The 19516-nt window shown below is 33.3% G+C and overlaps 2 protein-coding genes across 5 annotated transcripts in view; one reads left to right on the top strand and one right to left on the bottom strand.

The window, feature by feature from the left end:
* The window catches only part of LOC127735965 (peptidyl-prolyl cis-trans isomerase FKBP8-like), a 34799-nt gene extending 21761 nt beyond the window's left edge, over positions 1-13038 (bottom strand). For both annotated transcript variants that reach the window (XM_052246435.1, XM_052246436.1), the window contains exon 1: positions 12882-13038. In XM_052246435.1, coding sequence (XP_052102395.1) covers position 12882 — 1 coding nt within the window. In that variant the 5' untranslated portion in view covers positions 12883-13038. The remainder of the gene's footprint in view (positions 1-12881) is intronic.
* A 93-nt stretch (positions 13039-13131) lies between these two features.
* Positions 13132-18207, top strand: LOC127735966 (U11/U12 small nuclear ribonucleoprotein 35 kDa protein-like). 3 transcript variants are annotated; one of them, XM_052246439.1, is made up of 3 exons: positions 13132-13250; positions 16758-17510; positions 17619-18207. In XM_052246439.1, exons 2-3 carry the CDS (start codon positions 16789-16791, stop codon positions 18184-18186), a joined length of 1290 nt encoding a protein of 429 aa, XP_052102399.1. In that variant the 5' UTR covers positions 13132-13250; positions 16758-16788; the 3' UTR covers positions 18187-18207. The 3 variants fall into 3 exon arrangements, with proteins under 3 accessions (XP_052102399.1, XP_052102398.1, XP_052102397.1); XM_052246438.1 differs by having other exon boundaries at positions 16758-17582; XM_052246437.1 differs by having other exon boundaries at positions 16758-18207.
* The last annotated feature ends 1309 nt before the right edge of the window (positions 18208-19516 follow it).

Here is a 19516-nt window from a genome sequence, read left to right as displayed (position 1 = left end):
TGGGTTGCTGTCTTATTGATGTTTACTCTCTATCCTTTTTTAGTAATATAATAAAAATTCAAAGAAACTGTAGTATCAAAAAGAAAAGGACTGCTTGTCTAGCAGATCATTAATTTGCTTTAACCGTACAACTTCATATCATACAATACAATACTTTTATTCAAAAAATTCAGGACCCACTAAAGGCATGATTAAAAACATGACAGTATATATGTAATATGCAGAGAGAAAAAATACATTTCAATTTTCCAAAACATTTGTGATAAAAAACTTTTGCTATCTACCTTGAACAAAAAAAAAAAATAGCAAATTTTTTTAACATCTGGGGCAAGTTGGTGAATTTCCTGCAAAGATCAGGTCAGATATATAACATACATGTACATGTATGATAGTTGAAACATTGAATTTCAATAACTTTCTGATATTTATCTTGACTTCAAAGAAAATAAGAAGACTGAACAATTTGCAATTTACAGCATGTACATTTGTAGATCTGTCTTACAACCAAAATCAAAAGATGTAAATTTTATCATCACAAATTTTGGAAACACCTGATTTTGATACTCCCACATAAGGAGGAGATTTGGAGTTATTGATAATCCAGAAAGGGAGTATTAATTTTTTTCACTGTCACTGTACAAATGCTGTATGGTTTGACTTGTAAATACTAAGTACAACTTAAACACTAGAAACAGAAAGGAGATAACATGTGCACTAAGCCAGATATACGTGTAACTGTATAATATGGTAATTGATTTGTGTAATTATTGATTTTCATTTTTCATGGCTTACTATATTACAAAATATATAAAATAAAATATTTGAAAGATAATTTCCATATGATCAAAATAATTATTTTAATGTCTGTGAGGATGATTAAAATGTACCCAGGGAAAACAAACACTATGGTATTGACTGACAAGTCCAAATAATCCATTGATTACACCTAATAATATGACAAAAGAGGTGCTGTTTTCACTATATGTGTGAAATATATTTATGACAGGTGCATAGTATACAGTAAAGAGTTGTTAATGATCATGAACTAGTTAGGTATCTAGCTCCCCTTGGTTTCTCTGATCATTTCATTCATCACAATAAGAACTATGCTTATAAATGGTTAAATCAGTGTTTTTTAACTTATAACCTGTATAATATTTAGGTTAATGATGTCTTTTATTTCTTTTTCTATTTAATATATCTGGGTTGCAGTCATACTCTACAAAATCTTCAATGCATTACATAAACAACAGCTTAAGGCGAATCTAATATCAAATATGATGAAACATAAAAAATTTCATAAATGTTTCAAGATCTCTATTGTAAACAAAAATAAGAAAACCAACCTGTCATGTGTGAATCTTAAATAAAAGTCTCAAGCTTGTTTGATTTTGTGGTTTTCATGTGATTTTACTGATGATCAGCTAATGCCAGCTGCAATAAACACACATAGGAATAAATGCCCCAAATTAACCAACTTATATGAGGGTCAAGACTGAATCCTTATAATTAGATTTTTAAGCTGAAAAAAGCAAACCAACTTTTATCATGTTATATGTGGACGAATATCTACTCAATATAAAAATAAGAAGATGTGCTATAATTGCCAATGATAACTCTCAACTAGGAACCAAATGACATAGAAGTTAACAACTATAGGTCACCTTACAGCCTTCAACAATGAGCAAAACCCATACCGCATAGTCAGCTTTAAAAGGACCCTGAAATGACAAATGTGAAACAATTCAAACAGTTAAACTAACGACCTGATTTATGTACAAAACAATGAACGAAAAACAAATATGATATACAGCAAAACCACTGAAATACAGGCTCCTGACTCAGGACAGACACATACAGAATGTGGCGGGTTTGAACTTGCTTGTTGGCGTCAAACCCACCTCCTAACCTGGGACAGTGGTGTAATAGTACAACATAAGAAAGGACAAACTAAAATAAAATGCTCCGCTGGGCGCAGCTTGATACGACCGCAGAGGTCGAACCCTGAACAGTTGGGGCAAGTATGGACACAACAATCAAGCTTGATACAGCTCTGAATTTGGATTGTGATTAAATATTTGACACAGCATAGGTTTCTGACACAGAATAAATGTGGTCTAAGAACTTTAATTTTTTTAATTTACCTATTATGGTCCAATATCCAAAATCTAAATACATGGTAAGATTCAGCATATCAAAGAATCCAAAGAATTCAATTTTTGATGAAATCAAACAAAGTTTAATTTTGGACCCTTTTGACCTCAATGTGGACCAATTTGATAATGGGGCCGAAAAATCAAAATACATGGTTAGATTCAGCATATCAAAGAACCCCATATATTCAATTTTTGTTGAAATCAAACAAAGTTTAATTTTGGACCCCCAATTTGGACCAACTTGAAAACTGGGCCCATAAACAAAAATCGTAAAGACATGTTTAGATTCAGCATATCAAAGAACCCAAAGAATTCAATTTTTGTTAAAATCAAACTAAGTTTAATTTTGGACCCTTTGGACCTTAATGTAGACCAATTTTAACAAGAGTGCACACGCTGAAATGTCTCGCCTTCTTTACTAATCATTGATATTATGTTGATAGTCCTAAATATAAAGCTTTATTACTGTCACATAAACTTAACATTAACCAAGTAAACTAAACATTGACCAATGAACCATGAAAATGAGATCAAGGTCAGATGAACCATGCTAGGCAGGCATGTACAGCTAACAATTCTTCCATACAACAAATATAGTTGACCTATTGCTTATAGTTTAAGAAAAACAGACGAAAACACAAAAACTTAACACTGAGCAATGAACCTTGAAAATGAGGTCAAGGTCAAATAAAACCTGCATGACTGACATATAGATCATAAAATATTTCCATACACCAAATATAGTTGAACTTTTGCATATAGTATTAGAAAAAAAGACCAAAACTCAAAAACTTAACTTTGACCACTGAACCATGAAAATGAGGTCAAGGTAAGATGACACCTGCCAGCTAGACATGTACACCTTACAATCATTCCATACACCAAATATAGCTGACCTATTGCATGCAGTATTAGAAAGAAAGACCAAAACTCAATAAAATGCTCCGCAGGGCGCAGCTTGATACGACCGCAGAGGTCGAACCCTGAACAGTTGGGGGAAGTATGGACACAACATTCAAGCTTGATACAGCTTTGGATTTGGATTGTGATTAAATATTTGACACAGCATAGGTTTCTAACACAGATTGAATGTGGTCTAAGAACTTAAAAATTTTAAATTGGACATTCACCTATTATGGTCCAATTTCCAAAATCTTAATACATGGTTAGATTCAGCATATCAAAGAACCCCAAGAATTCAATTTTTGATGAAATCAAACAAAGTTTAATTTTGGACCCTTTTGACCTCAATGTGGACAAAGTTGATAACGGGGCCCAAAAATCAAAAATCAAAATACATGGTTAGATTCAGCATATCAAAGAACCCCATATATTCAATTTTTGTTGAAATCAAACAAAGTTTAATTTTGGACCCTGATTTGGACCAACTTGAAAACTGGGCCCATAATCAAAAATCTACATGTTTAGATTCAGCATATCAAAGAACCCTAAGAATTCAATTTTTGTTAAAATCAAACTAAGTTTAATTTTGGACCCTTTGGACCTTAATGTAGACCAATTTGAAAACGGAACCAAAAATTAAGAATCTAAATACACGGTTAGATTCGGCATATCAAAGAACCCCAATAATTCAATTTTTGATGAAATCAAACAAAGTTTAATTTTGGACCCTTTTGACCTCAATGTGGACAAAGTTGATAACGGGGCCCAAAAATCAAAAATCTAAATACATGGTTAGATTCAGCATATCAAAGAACCCCATATATTCAATTTTTGTTGAAATCAAACAAAGTTTAATTTTGGACCCCAATTTGGACCAACTTGAAAACTGGGCCCATAATCAAAAATCTAAATACATGTTTAGATTCAGCATATCAAAGAACCCTAAGAATTCAATTTTTGTTAAAATCAAACTAAGTTTAATTTTGGACCCTTTGGACCTTAATGTAGACCAATTTGAAAACGGAACCAAAATTTAAGAATCTAAATACACAGTTAGATTGGGCATATCAAAGAACCCCAATAATTCAATTTTTGATGAAATCAAACAAAGTTTAATTTTGGACCCTTTGGACCTCAATGTGGACCAATTTAAAAACGGGGCCCAAAATCCAAAAACTAAATACACGGTTAGATTCAGCATATTAAAGAACCCCATGAAATCAAGAATAAAACCCCATTGAAATTGGTCAAGAAATAAGCAATTTATAGGAAGTATCTTCTTTTGCACAATCCTGTGCTATTAAATATTTCTTGCTATTGCGCAATACTGTACAATTGACAATTTCTTGCTATTGCGCAATATTGTGCTATTGGATATTTCTTGCTATTGCGCAATACTGTGCAATTGAAGATTTCTTCAGGGTTCTTTGATATGCTGAATCTAAACATGTATTTAGATTTTTGATTATGGGCCCAGTTTTCAAGTTGGCACAATACTTATTATATAATAATTTACACATCCTGTTTGGTGTGTATCTCCTACCATATCATTATTATTTGATTTTAAATATAAATCAGAAATAACCAACTTAAAATGGAAAATTTTAAAAGAAACAAAAAAGGAAAAAAAGAAAAAAAAGGAAAAAAAAATAAATCCCCCCCCCAAATTTTTTGAACCCCCATTATGATTCATCACCCCCAAACTCAATCCCAGCCTTCCCTTTGTGGTATGGTACCTTGCAGTACAATTTCAGAGAGATCCATACACTTGAACACAAGTTATTGTCTGGAAACTAGAAAAAAATGTGTTTTTTGGCCCCTTTTTGGCCCCAAATTCCTAAACGTTTAGGGCAATTACCCCCAAACTCAAACCCAGCTTTCCCTTTGTGATATGGAACCTTGTAGTACAATTTCAGAAAGATCCATACACTTACACACAAGTTATTGTCATGAAACTAGAAAAATGCTTGTTTTTTGCCCCTTTTTTGGCCCCTAATTCCTAAAATTTGGAGGCAATTACCCCCAAAATCAATCCCAGCATTCCTTTAGTGATATGGAACCTTGTGGTACAATGTCAGAGAGATCCATACACTAACACACAAGTTATGTCTGGAAGTTACAAAAATGCTTATTTTTGGCCCCTTTTTGGCCCCTAATTCCTTTACTGTTATTACCATAACCCCCAAAATCAATCCCAACCTTCCTTTTGTGGTATTGAACCTTGTGGTAAAATTTCATAAAGATCCATTCACTTTAACTAAAGTTAGAGTGCGAAAACCAATGTGTCTTCGGACGACGCCGACGCCGGACGACGACGACGACGACGACGACGACGCCAACGTCATACCAATATACGGCCACAAAAATTTTTTTGCGGTCGTATAAAAACTTAACTTTGACCACTGAACCATGAAAATGAGGTCAAGGTCAGATGACACCTGCCAGCTAGACATGTACACCTTACAATCATTCCATACACCAAATATAGTAGACCTATTGCATACAGTATAAGAAAAACAGACCAAAACACAAAAACTTAACTATAACCACTGAACCGTGAAAATGAGGTCAAGGTCAGATGACACCTGCCAGTTGGACATGTACACCTTACAGTCCTTCCATACACCGAATATACTAGACCTATTGCTTATAGTATCTGAGATATGGACTTGACCACGAAAACTTAACCTTGTTCACTGATCCATGAAATGAGGTCGAGGTCAAGTGAAAACTGTCTGACAGGCATGAGAACCTTGCAAGGTACGCACATACCAAATATAGTTATCCTATTACTTATAATAAGAGAGAATTTAACATTACAAAAAATCTGAACTTTTTTTTCAAGTAGTCACTGAACCATGAAAATGAGGTCAAGGACATTGGACATGTGACTGACGGAAATTTCGTAACATGAGGCATCCATATACAAAGTATGAAGCATCCAGGTCTTCCACCTTCTAAAATATAAAGCTTTTAAGAAGTTAGCTAACGCCGCCGCCGCCGCCGGATCGCTATCCCTATGTCGAGCTTTCTGCGACAAAAGTCGCAGGCTCGACAAAAACTGGACCCAAAATTAAAAATCTATATACACGGTTAGATTTGGCATCTCAAAGAACCCCAATATTTCAATTTTTGATGAAATAAAACAAAGTTTAATTTTGGACCCTTTTGACTTCAATGTGGACCAATTTGATAACGGGGCCCAAAAATCAAAATACATGGTTAGATTCAGCATATCAAAGAACCCCATATATTCAAGTTATGTTGAAATCAAACAAAGTTTAATTTTGGACCCCAATTTGGACCAACTTGAAAACTGGGCCCGAAATCAAAAATCTAAATACATGTTTAGATTCAGCATATCAAAGAACCCCATATATTCAATTTTTGTTAAAATCAAACTAAGTTTAATTTTGGACCCTTTGGACCTTAATGTAGACCAATTTGAAAACTGGACCCAAAATGAAAAATCTAAATACATGGTTAGATTTGGCATATCAAAGAACCCCATATATTCAATTTTTGATGAAATAAAACAAAGTTTAATTTTGGACCCTTTTGACCTCAATATGAACCAATTTGATAGTGGGGCCCACAAATAAAAAATCTAAATACATGGTTAGATTCAGCATATCAAAGAGCCCCATATATTCATTTTTGTTGAAATCAAACAAAGTTTAATTTTGGACCCCAATTTGGACAAACTTGAAAACTGGGCCCGAAATCAAAAATCTAAATACATGTTTAGATTCAGCATATCAAAGAACCCCATATATTCAATTTTTGTTAAAATCAAACTAAGTTTAATTTTGGACCCTTTGGACCTCAATGTAGACCAATTTGAAAACTGGACCCAAAATGAAAAATCTAAATACATGGTTAGATTCAGCATATCAAAGAACCCCATATATTCAATTTTTGTTGAAATCAAACAAAGTTTAATTTTGGACCCCAATTTGGACCAACTTGAAAACTAGGCCCGAAATCAAAAATCTAAATACATGTTTAGATTCAGCGTATCAAAGAACCCCATATATCCAATTTTTGTTAAAATCAAACTAAGTTTAATTTTGGACCCTTTGGACCTTAATGTAGACCAATTTGAAAACTGGACCCTAAATTAAAAATCTAAATACACGGTTAGATTTGGCATATCAAAGAACCCCATATATTCAATTTTTGATGAAATAAAACAAATTTTTATTTTGGACCCTTTTGACCTCAATATGAACCAATTTGATAGCTGGGCTCACAAATAAAAAATCTAAATACATGGTTAGATTCAGCATATCAAAGAACCCCATATATTCAATTTTTGTTGAAATCAAACAAAGTTTAATTTTGGACCCCAATTTAAACCAACTAGAAAACTGGGCCCATAAACAAAAATCTAAACACATGTTTAGATTCAGCATATCAAAGAACACAAAGAATTCAATTTTTGTTAAAATCAAACTAAGTTTAATTTTGGACCCTTTGGACCTTAATGTAGACCAATTTGAAAACTGGACCCAAAATGAAAAATCTAAATACATGGTTAGATTCAGCATATCAAAGAACCCCATATATTCAATTTATGTTGAAATCAAACAAAGGTTAATTTTGGACCCCAATTTGGACCAACTTGAAAACTGGGCCCGAAATCAAAAATGTAAATACATGTTTAGATTCAGCATATCAAAGAACCCCAAGAATTCAATTTTTGTTAAAATCAAACTAAGTTTAATTTTGGACCCTTTGGACCTTAATGTAGACCAATTTGAAAACTGGACCCCAAAATTAAAAATCAGTCAGATTTGGCATAACAAATAAATAAATGTGGTCAAAGATTTTACAAATCTAATGCGCCATACTGTGCAATTAAAGATTACTTCTTGAAATTTTGAAAAAAAAAAAAATATTTGAAGAATAATTCTTTTTAATTTTTGAAATCTGAAATGAGAAAAAATTGACCCCCACAATTTCTTTTTACCCCTCCCCCCCCCCCCCTCGCCTTTTCCCCCAAAAAATTCTTTCCCTCAAGATATGGTCATAATCTCAATTCAAATTTCCAATGGAATTTGCAACCATAATTACCCATTTAAATTTACCATAGTGCTATCTTAATCTATTTTATAATAGAATTTAAAATATGGTGTCAAATCTTTCATATGGATTTTTTTGTAAAAAAAAAAAGATGCAACATTTGCAGATATTTTTACTGGTCTTCCTTTATAAATATGCATTTCTTTAAACATAATTTAAAAGCAGTGTAAGGGAAGTAATCTAAACGTTGTACGTGGATTACCTCCCTTACACTGTTTTAAATTGTCTAAATTGTTCATTAACCATTACTTTATACATAATTTAAAAGCAGTGTAAAGGAGGTAATTCTAATGATGAATTTGATTTATCTCCCTTACACTGCTTTAAATTATGTTTTGTACTAAAGTATTTGTCCATATAAAAATGCTTGTTTTTTGCCCCTTTTTTGGCCCCTAATTCCTAAAATTTTGAGGCAATTACCCCCAAAATCAATCCCAGCATTCCCTTTGTGATATGGAACCTTGTGGTACAATGTCAGAGAGATCCATACACTAACACACAAGTTATGTCTGGAAGTTACAAAAATGCTTATTTTTGGTCCCTTTTGGCCCCTAATTACCCCCAAAATCAATCCCCACCTTCCTTTTGTGGTATTGAACCTTATGGTAAAATTTCATTGAGATCCATTCACTTAAACTAAAGTTAGAGTGCGAAAACTAATGTGTCTTCGGACGACGACACCGGACGACGACGACGACGATGCCAATGTCATACCAATATACGACCACAAAAATTTGTTTGCGGTCGTATAAAAATCAGTTGAAAAGGGCATCTTATCTCATCAGATCGATACAAAGCAGAAAAACATCAAGTTTACATAAACATGTAGCACCATTATTGTGAGAATAAATGTATGGTACCAGCAGGATTTCAACCTGCAACCGTGTGATTTAAAGGCAGCACTCTTACCAACTGAGCTAAAAAAAATCTTACTTAACTTCAATGCACTGTGCATTATTTGATATTACATCCATCCGAGCAGTTCACAGGACCAATACTGGACAACTCCCTACTCTATAACTCTAAAACATTCTGTCTTGTTCCTTTCCTGTCCCCCAGACATGTCACTGTCATCCTTAATGTCATGGTCATACTTCATGACCCTATCTATTTACACGTACCTGCTAGGTACTCACACTTGTATACATGGTCTGGGAACACAGTTATCGTCCTTTGATTTTAGTGTGGACGGTGTACTAATTGCAATATTTTTCATACCCCTTCCAAATTTATTTCTTTTTTTTTTATTGATGCCTCAAATAGCAAGTAGGGAGATGAAATGCTTTCAAGACCCGGCGGCCATACTTCCATGTCGTTCATACTGCCACATCGGCCATAGGCCGTATCGTCCATACCCTGTAAAGACCTATCATCCATACTTTTAAATATTTATTCCATTGTAGTTATAACATAAATATGATTTTGTAGTATTGTTTATGTACAAGTTTGCCGGTTTGAAAGAGTCAGTATAGATCTAGACTATATATTTATTTTTACTCTACACATCTGCTGTTCAACAAGACAAGTAGACTCATAGAAGACTGGTTTTAAGACAATCCTATTGATAATTTATCCCTACTATGAATTTGAAAAATTGATTTACAGCTTTTCAACAGAGAGTAGAAACTAAACTGCTGCATACATGTAGTCGGTACTTCAAAAAGACTGCTCAAACAGCTTGTATTGTTACAAGAATTTCACTACCCAACTGTATTTTTGTATCTGCTTGAACTCAGCTAGGGTGCTGTTGTTTTTATAGTGATCTTGTTTTGTATTTCCTCTTCAATTTCTTGACAAAAGCATAATTAATACTTATGATCATCAAAGAAATGATAATAAGCAATTAACAATTTTCTTAAATTTTAATTAAATCATTATCTAATTACTTAGTTTTATATTTCAAAACTAAACTTATTGTTTTAACTATGACAGAAACGAATCTCCCATTTTGGATATTCAATTTTATTTGTTTTATTTTTTTCAGTTTGTTTTACGCAAGATAATAAATATGTTATTAGATAAAGCACATTTATATATGACAGTGGCAGATCCAGAGGGGGGCATAGAGGGCGTGCGCCCCCCCCCCCCCCCTTTGCTTGCACTTTTTTTTTTTTTTTTTTTTTGTAAAATGATTAATCAGACTAGACATGCTAGACTTTGTGAACTTTGCCATTTTCCGCGTATTTAATTTTTATGCGACAATTCTTTACTTACAAAGATATGTTTCGCTCGTATTTACTGTAATATATTATTGATTATGTCAAAATCATGTGATTCGCTACGGTGGAGTTGACCAGTGCGTCGAAAAAACGTCACTCAGTCATTTTTAAATTCAAATTACAGTAACTCATATTGCTTTGGCTGAGGATGACAAGCATGACACCTTCAAAGCGACAAAGGATTGAGCAAGAACGTTTTTATTGACTTCTATTTCAAAATTCCACCGAACAGAAAGTAATACTCTATTACACTTTCATGAAAAAAAAGTTCCACAGCAATATTATTTACCTACGAAAACATGTTTAACCCAACACGCCCCAGCCTATTAATAACATAGCTGAATAATGATCCCCAGTCAATAAGCTCTAGATAGATTTAAAGTCTAAGGTACAGACCATTTGATTTGAGGGGGTAGTCTGAGATGTTTGAGAGAAAAAATTCTGACCCTGATTTTTGCCTTAAACAAAAATTCTGGCCGTATCTGGATTAAAAACAATAATCTTGTCCACTTTTTTGCTATTAGAAACATAAATTTCCAACAGAATTATTTAGCATTAAATGACATTAAGAAAAAAAAACGGGCATAATTTTTTTTGGGGCCGGGGGTTTGCATGTAAATCCCATATCTGACCGGAATGTCTGTTTCGTCGAACTGATAAAATGAATACTTTTTCAAGGCCCGACTGCAACCTGCCTGCTGGGTGTGGCCTTTATGTCTCCATTTGTCGACCGTCATTCATATATTCGTTGTCATTTCAGACTCATTCGTAGCCTTTGGTTGATTTGAAACCCCTCACTTCCCTTGTTGGGTGAAACATTTCAACCAAACATTTGGATAAAAATTGCTTGTTTGTCTTCATGGTCTTTCTTAACTCGTGTCGGTCGTATTGTAAATTTCATTGAATAGCTATAATAGCCCGGCATATATCTTGTTTACAACAAGAAATCCGTGACGTTATGCTAACTAAACATACAACAAACGAGAATTTTCCATGTCAATTTTTTACTGACAAGTCCCACATCAAATATATTAGTACATAGCTTTGAATCCATCCAATCATTTTATAATAGACAATTAATGGGGAGAATACGGCATCAAAAATGTCCAACCCTTACACTTCAACTATAAAATATACATGCCTTATGTCAGGAACCGTTAAAAAAGTGCATTTTACACTTATTTTATGTTTTTTAGCCAAATAAGGTCCAAAAAATTTTCCAACCCTTACACTTCAACTATAAAATATACATGCCTTACGTCAGGAACCGTTAAAAAAGTGCATTTTACACTTATTTTATGTTTTTTAGCCAAAAAAGGTCCGAAAAATTTTCCAACCCTTACACTTCAACTATAAAATATACATGCCTTACGTCAGGAACCGTTAAAAAAGTGCATTTTACACTTATTTTATGTTTTTTAGCCAAAAAAAGGTCAAAAAAATTGTCACCTTGCTCCCCTCAGCGATTTTTACAAACTTCGCCCCCCCTTTCCAAAATCATGGATCCGCCCCTGTATGATATATATATAATGCGTATTCCAAGTGTATAACATATAAAAACATGACAAATAATGTAGATACAGCATAATATATTTACAAGTTATAATAACCATATAATATATTTTATAAATAAAAATTTATTTCTGAAAAAAATATGGACGACACATCTTCACAAAGTATGGCCAATACATCTTTTCAAGGTATGGATGATACATGCTCTGGACGACGTGGCAGTATGGACGTCGCGTTCTGCATAGGATGAAATTACACTGTAAGAAAATATGGGTCATGTATATCAAAGCAGTGATTTGGTCCGACTGAAAATGGTTAAAAATTAGCATGTCTGAAGCTGTCAAAAGAATTTTAACATAAAATAGTCCATATTTTTTGTTAGAGCTGATGAAGTTTTCCATAATTTTGATTGTCCCAAAAGCAGTACACCACACTGTAAAAATATTATTGAGAAAGCGCTGGTGTGATTTTTTTTATTTTCATTTATTGTCTAAAAGAAATGCACTACGAAACAACTGTATTCTCAGGCCACATGCGAGTAGTAGTTGCTCTCAGTGAAATTGATTAATTTATATTGTGAAAATATATGTATTTACCAGCGGGATTCGAACCAACAACCTCTGGATCTAAAGGTAGAGCTTTAACTGACTGAGCCAAAGAAGATCTTTCCTAACTCAACGGGTTAGACTATCTTTATTATCTCAAATATAATATTATAGTATACAACAAAATTGAAGCAGAATTGATAAATTCATCCAAAACCAGGTATGACAATAGAAATAAGAAGATGTGGTAAGACAAGCATAGTAATGTTAAGTGTGTGGTATGAATATAGAAAATCCTGTACCTAAGAGCCTGTGTTTTATACCGTTTGGTAAACGACTTCACGTTGTCTTACAAAAAGGTCAAACATATATATGCATACAGCAAATGACCAAATCCGTAACAACTATCTATCTACAGTTAAATTCTTGTAACTTTCCTAATTTTACCATCTTCTACTTACTTTCTTTGAAACTGGAATGTTTAAGTGACAGTTAGCCAAACTAAATTGCAAATGAAAATACGGAAAAATTACCAACTTTCACTTCTGAATGTCCTTTACGACATACGACTTACGGTGCATGTTGAGTGAAAAGAATTATTATCTAACTAAATTAAAATAGACCGCTGATTACATGATTCATGTCTCATATATAATATGTTATCGAAATTTTAAAAATGCAACTAAATAACTAACTTAGTTTCTTTTTGAGAAAAAAAAACGACAACCGCAAATGGCACATACGACTGGTTACTTTGGAAAAACATAATATTTCCTAGCAAACTATCTTAAATTCAGATTATTGTCAGGAAAATTATCTAAATTTGAAAGGTAATTAGATCAACCCTTGAAATTATGTTTTTATGCATCTTTAAAACATCTGTTATTTTGTTAATTTGATATACAAATTTGTAGACGCAAAAACTAATTTCCTGAATTGGCTGAACTGGTACCCACTTGCTTAATTATGTTTGCCTGAACCTCCCCTAAGCAGGATCCCCTTAGTCTTAGATCATATTATTTTGTCAGTACTTCTTTGCTAAACCATAAGTCAATTTCTAGGGGAAGTGTGCAACCTGATCCCACTCCTTAAGGTCAAAATTGACAACTTAACAACTTGTCTCTCTTATCATGTTATGGTATACCGTTGCTCATGGTAATTTCTCGTGGTACTTTACCCTGCTGGGTTGTGCTAAAATGAGAAACAAAAATAAAAAGCAGAACTAAGCATTCGAAACTAAAAATTGACATTTACTAATATTAAAGCATAATATATAGGAATCAAAATGTATAACGAAAGATAGTCCAAATAATTATGACATCATGAAAGGCTATTTGAATGTTTTGCTATGACGCCTTCCTACGGTTGTCTAACACAGAAAAAAAATAACCCCATAGGAAGACATCACAGAAAAAAAAAAAACCCTTTCAAGACATCATAATTATTTGAACTGGAAGAAAGACTGTCTATTGAAAAAAGGTACAAACAAAGGGAGAAAACAATCAGTCAGTTTGGTTAAAAACAATAAACCTCCCTAGTTTTTGTACGGTTCATTCTCAGAACAAGTAAATTCTCAGTATCCCTGAAACTTGACTAAACTTTGAAAGATAGATATAAAACACCTGTCGATCCTGCCCCAATTTGATCTGGCCCATATTTAAAAAAATATTTACAAGGGAAAATTATATTTCAAATACAAGCTTGAGAAAAACAAGTTGTACATGTATATTAAAGAATTTATTTAAAAGACTTTGTTCTTCAGTTTGTCCTGGAAGCATTTATAATCTTAGTTTAATAGTTTCAATATTTACAGACATGATATAATGAAATGTAACACACTAATATTATTAAGGAATGACTGTAATATTTTCTGCCTATAAAGAAATAACATCAAAAATGTGGTCACACTGAATAAACCGTGTAGCAGGTTATTTAAAAGTGTGCACCACATTTTTGAGGTTACATATATTTCAAAAAGACAGAAAAAAAATTATAGTCAGTCCTTATAATTTAATTCTAAATTCCATTTTTAAGGAGTAAATCATGAAAAATCGTTGATGTTAACACAGTCACATGACAAAATTATGTCTTTGAGCTGATAGACAAAAAACTTTCAGCCAATCAGAAGATGTGTTACATCCAAAATTAAATTATTGAGAATCACATAAGTAATGTATGGTGTATGAATCTGTTATAAAAATAGGTTCAACTACAAATTTACAATCATGAACGAAGGAAGATAACTTTAACTTAAATTTTTAATTTGCCTAGCAAAATCATTTTTGTCGAGCCTTCGACTTTTGTCGAAAAAGCGAGACATAGCGATCCTACATTCCGTCGGCGGCGTCCACAAATATTCACTCTGTGGTTAAAGTTTTTGAAATTTTAATAACTTTCTTAAACTATTCTGGATTTCTACCAAACTTGGACAGAAGCTTGTTTATGATCATAAGATAATATTCAAAAGTAAATTTTGTAAAAAAAAAATCCATTTTTTCCGTATTTTACTTATAAATGGACTTAGTTTTTCTGCCAGGAAACATTACATTCACTCTGTGGTTAAAGTTTTTGAAATTTTAATAACTTTCTTAAACTATCCTGGATTTCTACCAAACTTGGAAAGAAGCTGGTTTATGATCATAAGATAGTATCCAGAAGTAAATTTTGTAAAAAAAAAATTTCATTTTTTCCGTATTTTACTTATAAATGGATTTAGTTTTTCTGCCAGGAAACATTACATTCACTCTGTGGTTAAAGTTTTTGGAATTTTAATAACTTTCTTAAACTATCCTGGATTTCTACCAAACTTGGAAAGAAGCTTGTTTATGATCATAAGATAGTATCCAGAAGGAAATTTTGTATAATAAAAATTCTATTTTTTCCGTATTTGACTTATAAAAGGACTTAGTTTTTCTGCCAGTTAACATTACATTCACTCTGTGGTTAAAGTTTTTAAAATTTTAACAACTTTCTTAAACTATCCTGGATTTGTACCAAACTTGGACAGAAGCTTGTTTATGATTAAAAGCTAGTATCTACATGGAAATTTTGTTCCATTTTTTCCGTATTTTACTTATAAATGGACTTAGTTTTTCTTCCAGTTAACATTACATACAGTCTGCAGTTTAAGTTTTTAAAACATTTATTAGATTCATAAACTATCCTGGATTTTTATCAAACTTGGACAGAAGCTACTTACAATCAAAAGATAGTATAGAGAGGAATATTTTTATTAATTTTTTTCCTCATTTTTGTTGAGCCTGCGATTAACAGCAAAAGTAGGCGAGACACTGGGTTCCTCGGAACCCTTACGAATTTTTTTATATAAAAATTCACAAAATTGTAAAATAGAAGCCATCTTTACCTTTCAGTGCTCACAAGCACTTTGAATAAAGTTTGTTCTTGTTTTGTACTGTTACAGAACTGTCCCAGGTTAGAGGGAGGGTTTGGCATGGCACCAGCAAACATGTTTAACACTGCAACATTCTGTATGTGCCTGTCCCAAAGTCAGTAGCCTTTGATTCGGCAGTTGTCGCTTGCTTCATTGTTTTGTACACAAATCTGGCCATTAGATGTTTTACATTTGTCATTTCGGGTCTTATATAGCTGACTATGCAGAATGAGGTTTGCTCATTGTTGAAGGCCCTACAGTGACCTATAGTTATTAACTTATATGTCATTTGGTCTCTGGTGGAGAGTTGTTTCATGTGCAATCTTATATCAGTGTATGTTTTCCTATAAATTTTGGAATTTAGAAAGCAGTTATTAATTAGCTCACAAATTTTTGTACCAAAAAATCATGTGTCTAAGACTAAAATGTGAATGTTTTTATTATTGGACATTGTTGGAGAATTCTTATCTACATTCATAGAGTTTGCATATTCTAAGGATTTTGATGGTTAGGGAGCTACCATTTGATTTTTATGGGGGGGCTAGGATGAAAAATTTTGTCCTGCCTTTTTATTTTTCCATATATTCGGTCCTGCTCTTTATTTTTCACTCTATTCGGTCCTGCCTTTATTTTTTAGTTTATCCTGACTTTTTTTTTTTACATAAATTGTCATCCTGCCTTTTTTTTTTTGCAAATAATCTCATCCTGCCTTTTTTTTTACTCAAAACTCCTGTCCTGCCTATTTTTTTCAAATTTCATCCTAGCCCCCCCCCCCCCCCATAAAAATCAAATGGTAGCTCCCTTAGATGAACTAAAGTCAGACATTAAAATACTGATCGCTTATTAGAATTCAGTGCCTATAACCTTTGCAGGTGCATATTTTTATTTTATAGTAGTCTTTAGGTAAATTAATTGAAAAACTAAATCTATTTGACTTTTTTTACAGGTATTTACAGCTTACAGTTTAAAAAAAAATAATGGATAACTGGTCTGCAATAGCAAAAGTCTATGATCCGCTAAAAGCGGGAAGTATTGATGCTACAGATACAGAACCACATGACCACGGTATCATCAGAGCAATGGCAGCTAAATACAAACCGAATAAAAAAGATGTAGTAGGTGATCCGGAGAAAACAATATTCATTGCTCGGCTTAATCCCAAAACAAATGAAACAACAATAGAAAAAGTTTTTTCAGGATATGGAATCATCAAGCAATTTAGATTAGTCCGTGATATTATAACAGGATATTCTAGATGTTATGCTTTTGTAGAATATTATGATCATAAGGAGGCTGAGGATGCTGTTTGGAGAGGACATAAGCAAGAAATTGATGGTTGTGAAGTTTTTGTTGATTATGAATGTGAGCGAGTACTCAAAGGATGGGTACCAAGAAGACTTGGGGGAGGTTTTGGTGGGAAAAAAGAATCTGGACAATTAAGATTTGGGGGCAGAGATAGACCATTTCGAAAACCTATTTATAATAAAATGATAGCTCTTAAAAATGTTAATGATGAACATCATGAGAATGCATGGGATGATAAAAGTAGTGAGCATGGTGCAGACGGTCACGAGAATTATAGAGGCACAAACAGGGTACGCTCTGATCGATCAAATAAACAATATTATGTGAACTTAAATATTTTTAAGTCATCTGAAAAAAATGTTAAAGATAGAGATAGAAGGCAAAATAGGGACAGGTCCATAGACAGAGAAAGACATCAGACTAGAGACAGATCCATAGACAGAGAAAGACATCAGACTAGAGACAGGTCCATAGACAGAGAAAGACATCAGACTAGGGACAGGTCCATAGACAGAGAAAGACATCAGACTAGAGACAGATCTAGGGAAAGAGACAAACAATACAGTAGATATACCAAAAGTAGTCAAGCTTGGGAGACAAGTCCACATCAAACAAAACAATCAAGAGAGACTGCAGGGGAAAGAAGGGGAAGTAATAGAGACAGAGATAGAACAAGAAGCAGTGATGGATCAAGAGATAGAATTGGAGATAATAGATCAAGGGATAAAAGTAGGGATAGATCTGGTGAGAGAAGACAAGATAGATCAGGGGAGAGGAGTAAAGATAGATCAGAGAAAAGAAGGAAGAGATCAAGGGATTCAAAAAGAGAGACTAGTGAAGATAGAGAAAGAGGAAAATATATAGATAGAAGAATAGATAAAGGTAAACATCTGGAAAGAAGTGATTATAGGGAAAATAGAGCACCAGAAACATACTATGACGAAAGAACAATCAATAGACTCATACAGACCACTGTTAGCAGTATTTGGGATGAACATGAACATGATAAGGAACAAAATTCACAAACTAACAATGAAGTAACAGAAGATTTAGAAGTTCCAGAGAATTAAAAAAAATAATTGTTTGAAGAATTGTGTCATTTTTAGTTCACCTGGTTCAAAGTACCAAGTGAATTATTGACATCACTTTTCATCCATTGTCGCCATCTGTTGTCCATCATCTTTTGTTGTAAACTTTTTAAAACAGACACTGGCTACGATAACCTGCAAATGTAACAATAAGAAATATTTATTGTTATTTCTGCGATTAATTGTCGAAATGTATTTCCAGACAGGCACTTGATTTCTTACCAAAATTGGAAGTAACAATAATTATCATTTTTGTCGAGCCTGCCACTTTTGTCGCAGAAAGCTCAACATAGGGATAGTGATCCGGCGGCATTAACTAACTTCTTAAAAGCTTAATAATTCAGAAGGTAGGAGACCTGGATGCTTCATGCTTTGTATATAGATGCCTTATGATATGAAGTTTCCGTCTGTCATATGTCCATTGTCTTTGACCTCATTTTCATGGTTCAGTGTGACTACTTGAAACAAAAGTTAAGATTTTTTGTAATGTTAATTTCTCTCTTATTATGAGTAATAGGATAACCATATTTGGTATGTGCGTACCTTGCAAGGTCCTCATACCTGTCAGACATTTTTTTTTTTACCTCAACCTCATTTCATGGATCAGTGAACAAGGTTAAGTTTTCGTGGTCAAGTCCATATCTCAGATACTATAAGCAATAGGTCTTCTATATTTGGTGTATGTAATGATTGTAAGGTGTACATGTCCGACTGGCAGGTGTCATCTGACCTTGACCTCATTTTCATGGTTCAGTGGTAATAGTTTAGTTTTTGTGTTTTGGTCTGTTTTTCTAATACTGTATGCAATAGGTCAACTATATTTGGTGTATGAAAATATTATAAGATGTACGTGTCAGTCTGGCAGGTTTTATTTGATCTTTATCTCATTTTCACGGTTCATTGTTCAATGTTAAGTTTTTGTGTTTTGGTCTGTTTTTTATACAACCACAAAAAAATTTTTGCGTCATATAATGCTATGACGTTGGAGGCTGGGCGTCCGAAGACACATTTGGTTTTCGGACAATGACTTTAGTTTAAGTGAATGCATCTCTAAGAAATTTTACCAGAAGGTTCAATACCACAAAAGGAAGGTTGGGATTGATTTTGGGGGTTATGGTACCAACAGTTTAGGAATTAGGGGCAAAAAAAAAAGGAGCATTTTTGTAGTTTCCGGACAATAACTTGTGTGTTAGTGTATAGATCTCTCAGAAATTGTACCACAAGGTTCCATATCACAAAGGGAAGGCTGGGATTTAGTTTGGGGGTAATTGCTCCAACGATTCAGGAATTAGGGGCAAAAAAGGGGCCAAAA

Source organism: Mytilus californianus, unplaced genomic scaffold (genome assembly GCF_021869535.1).
Source record: "Mytilus californianus isolate M0D057914Y unplaced genomic scaffold, xbMytCali1.0.p SCAF_3, whole genome shotgun sequence".
In the NCBI taxonomy this organism is placed as follows: domain Eukaryota; kingdom Metazoa; phylum Mollusca; class Bivalvia; order Mytilida; family Mytilidae; genus Mytilus; species Mytilus californianus.
Note: the sequence above shows the minus strand (reverse complement) of the source record. Positions and strands in the feature narration are given on the sequence as shown.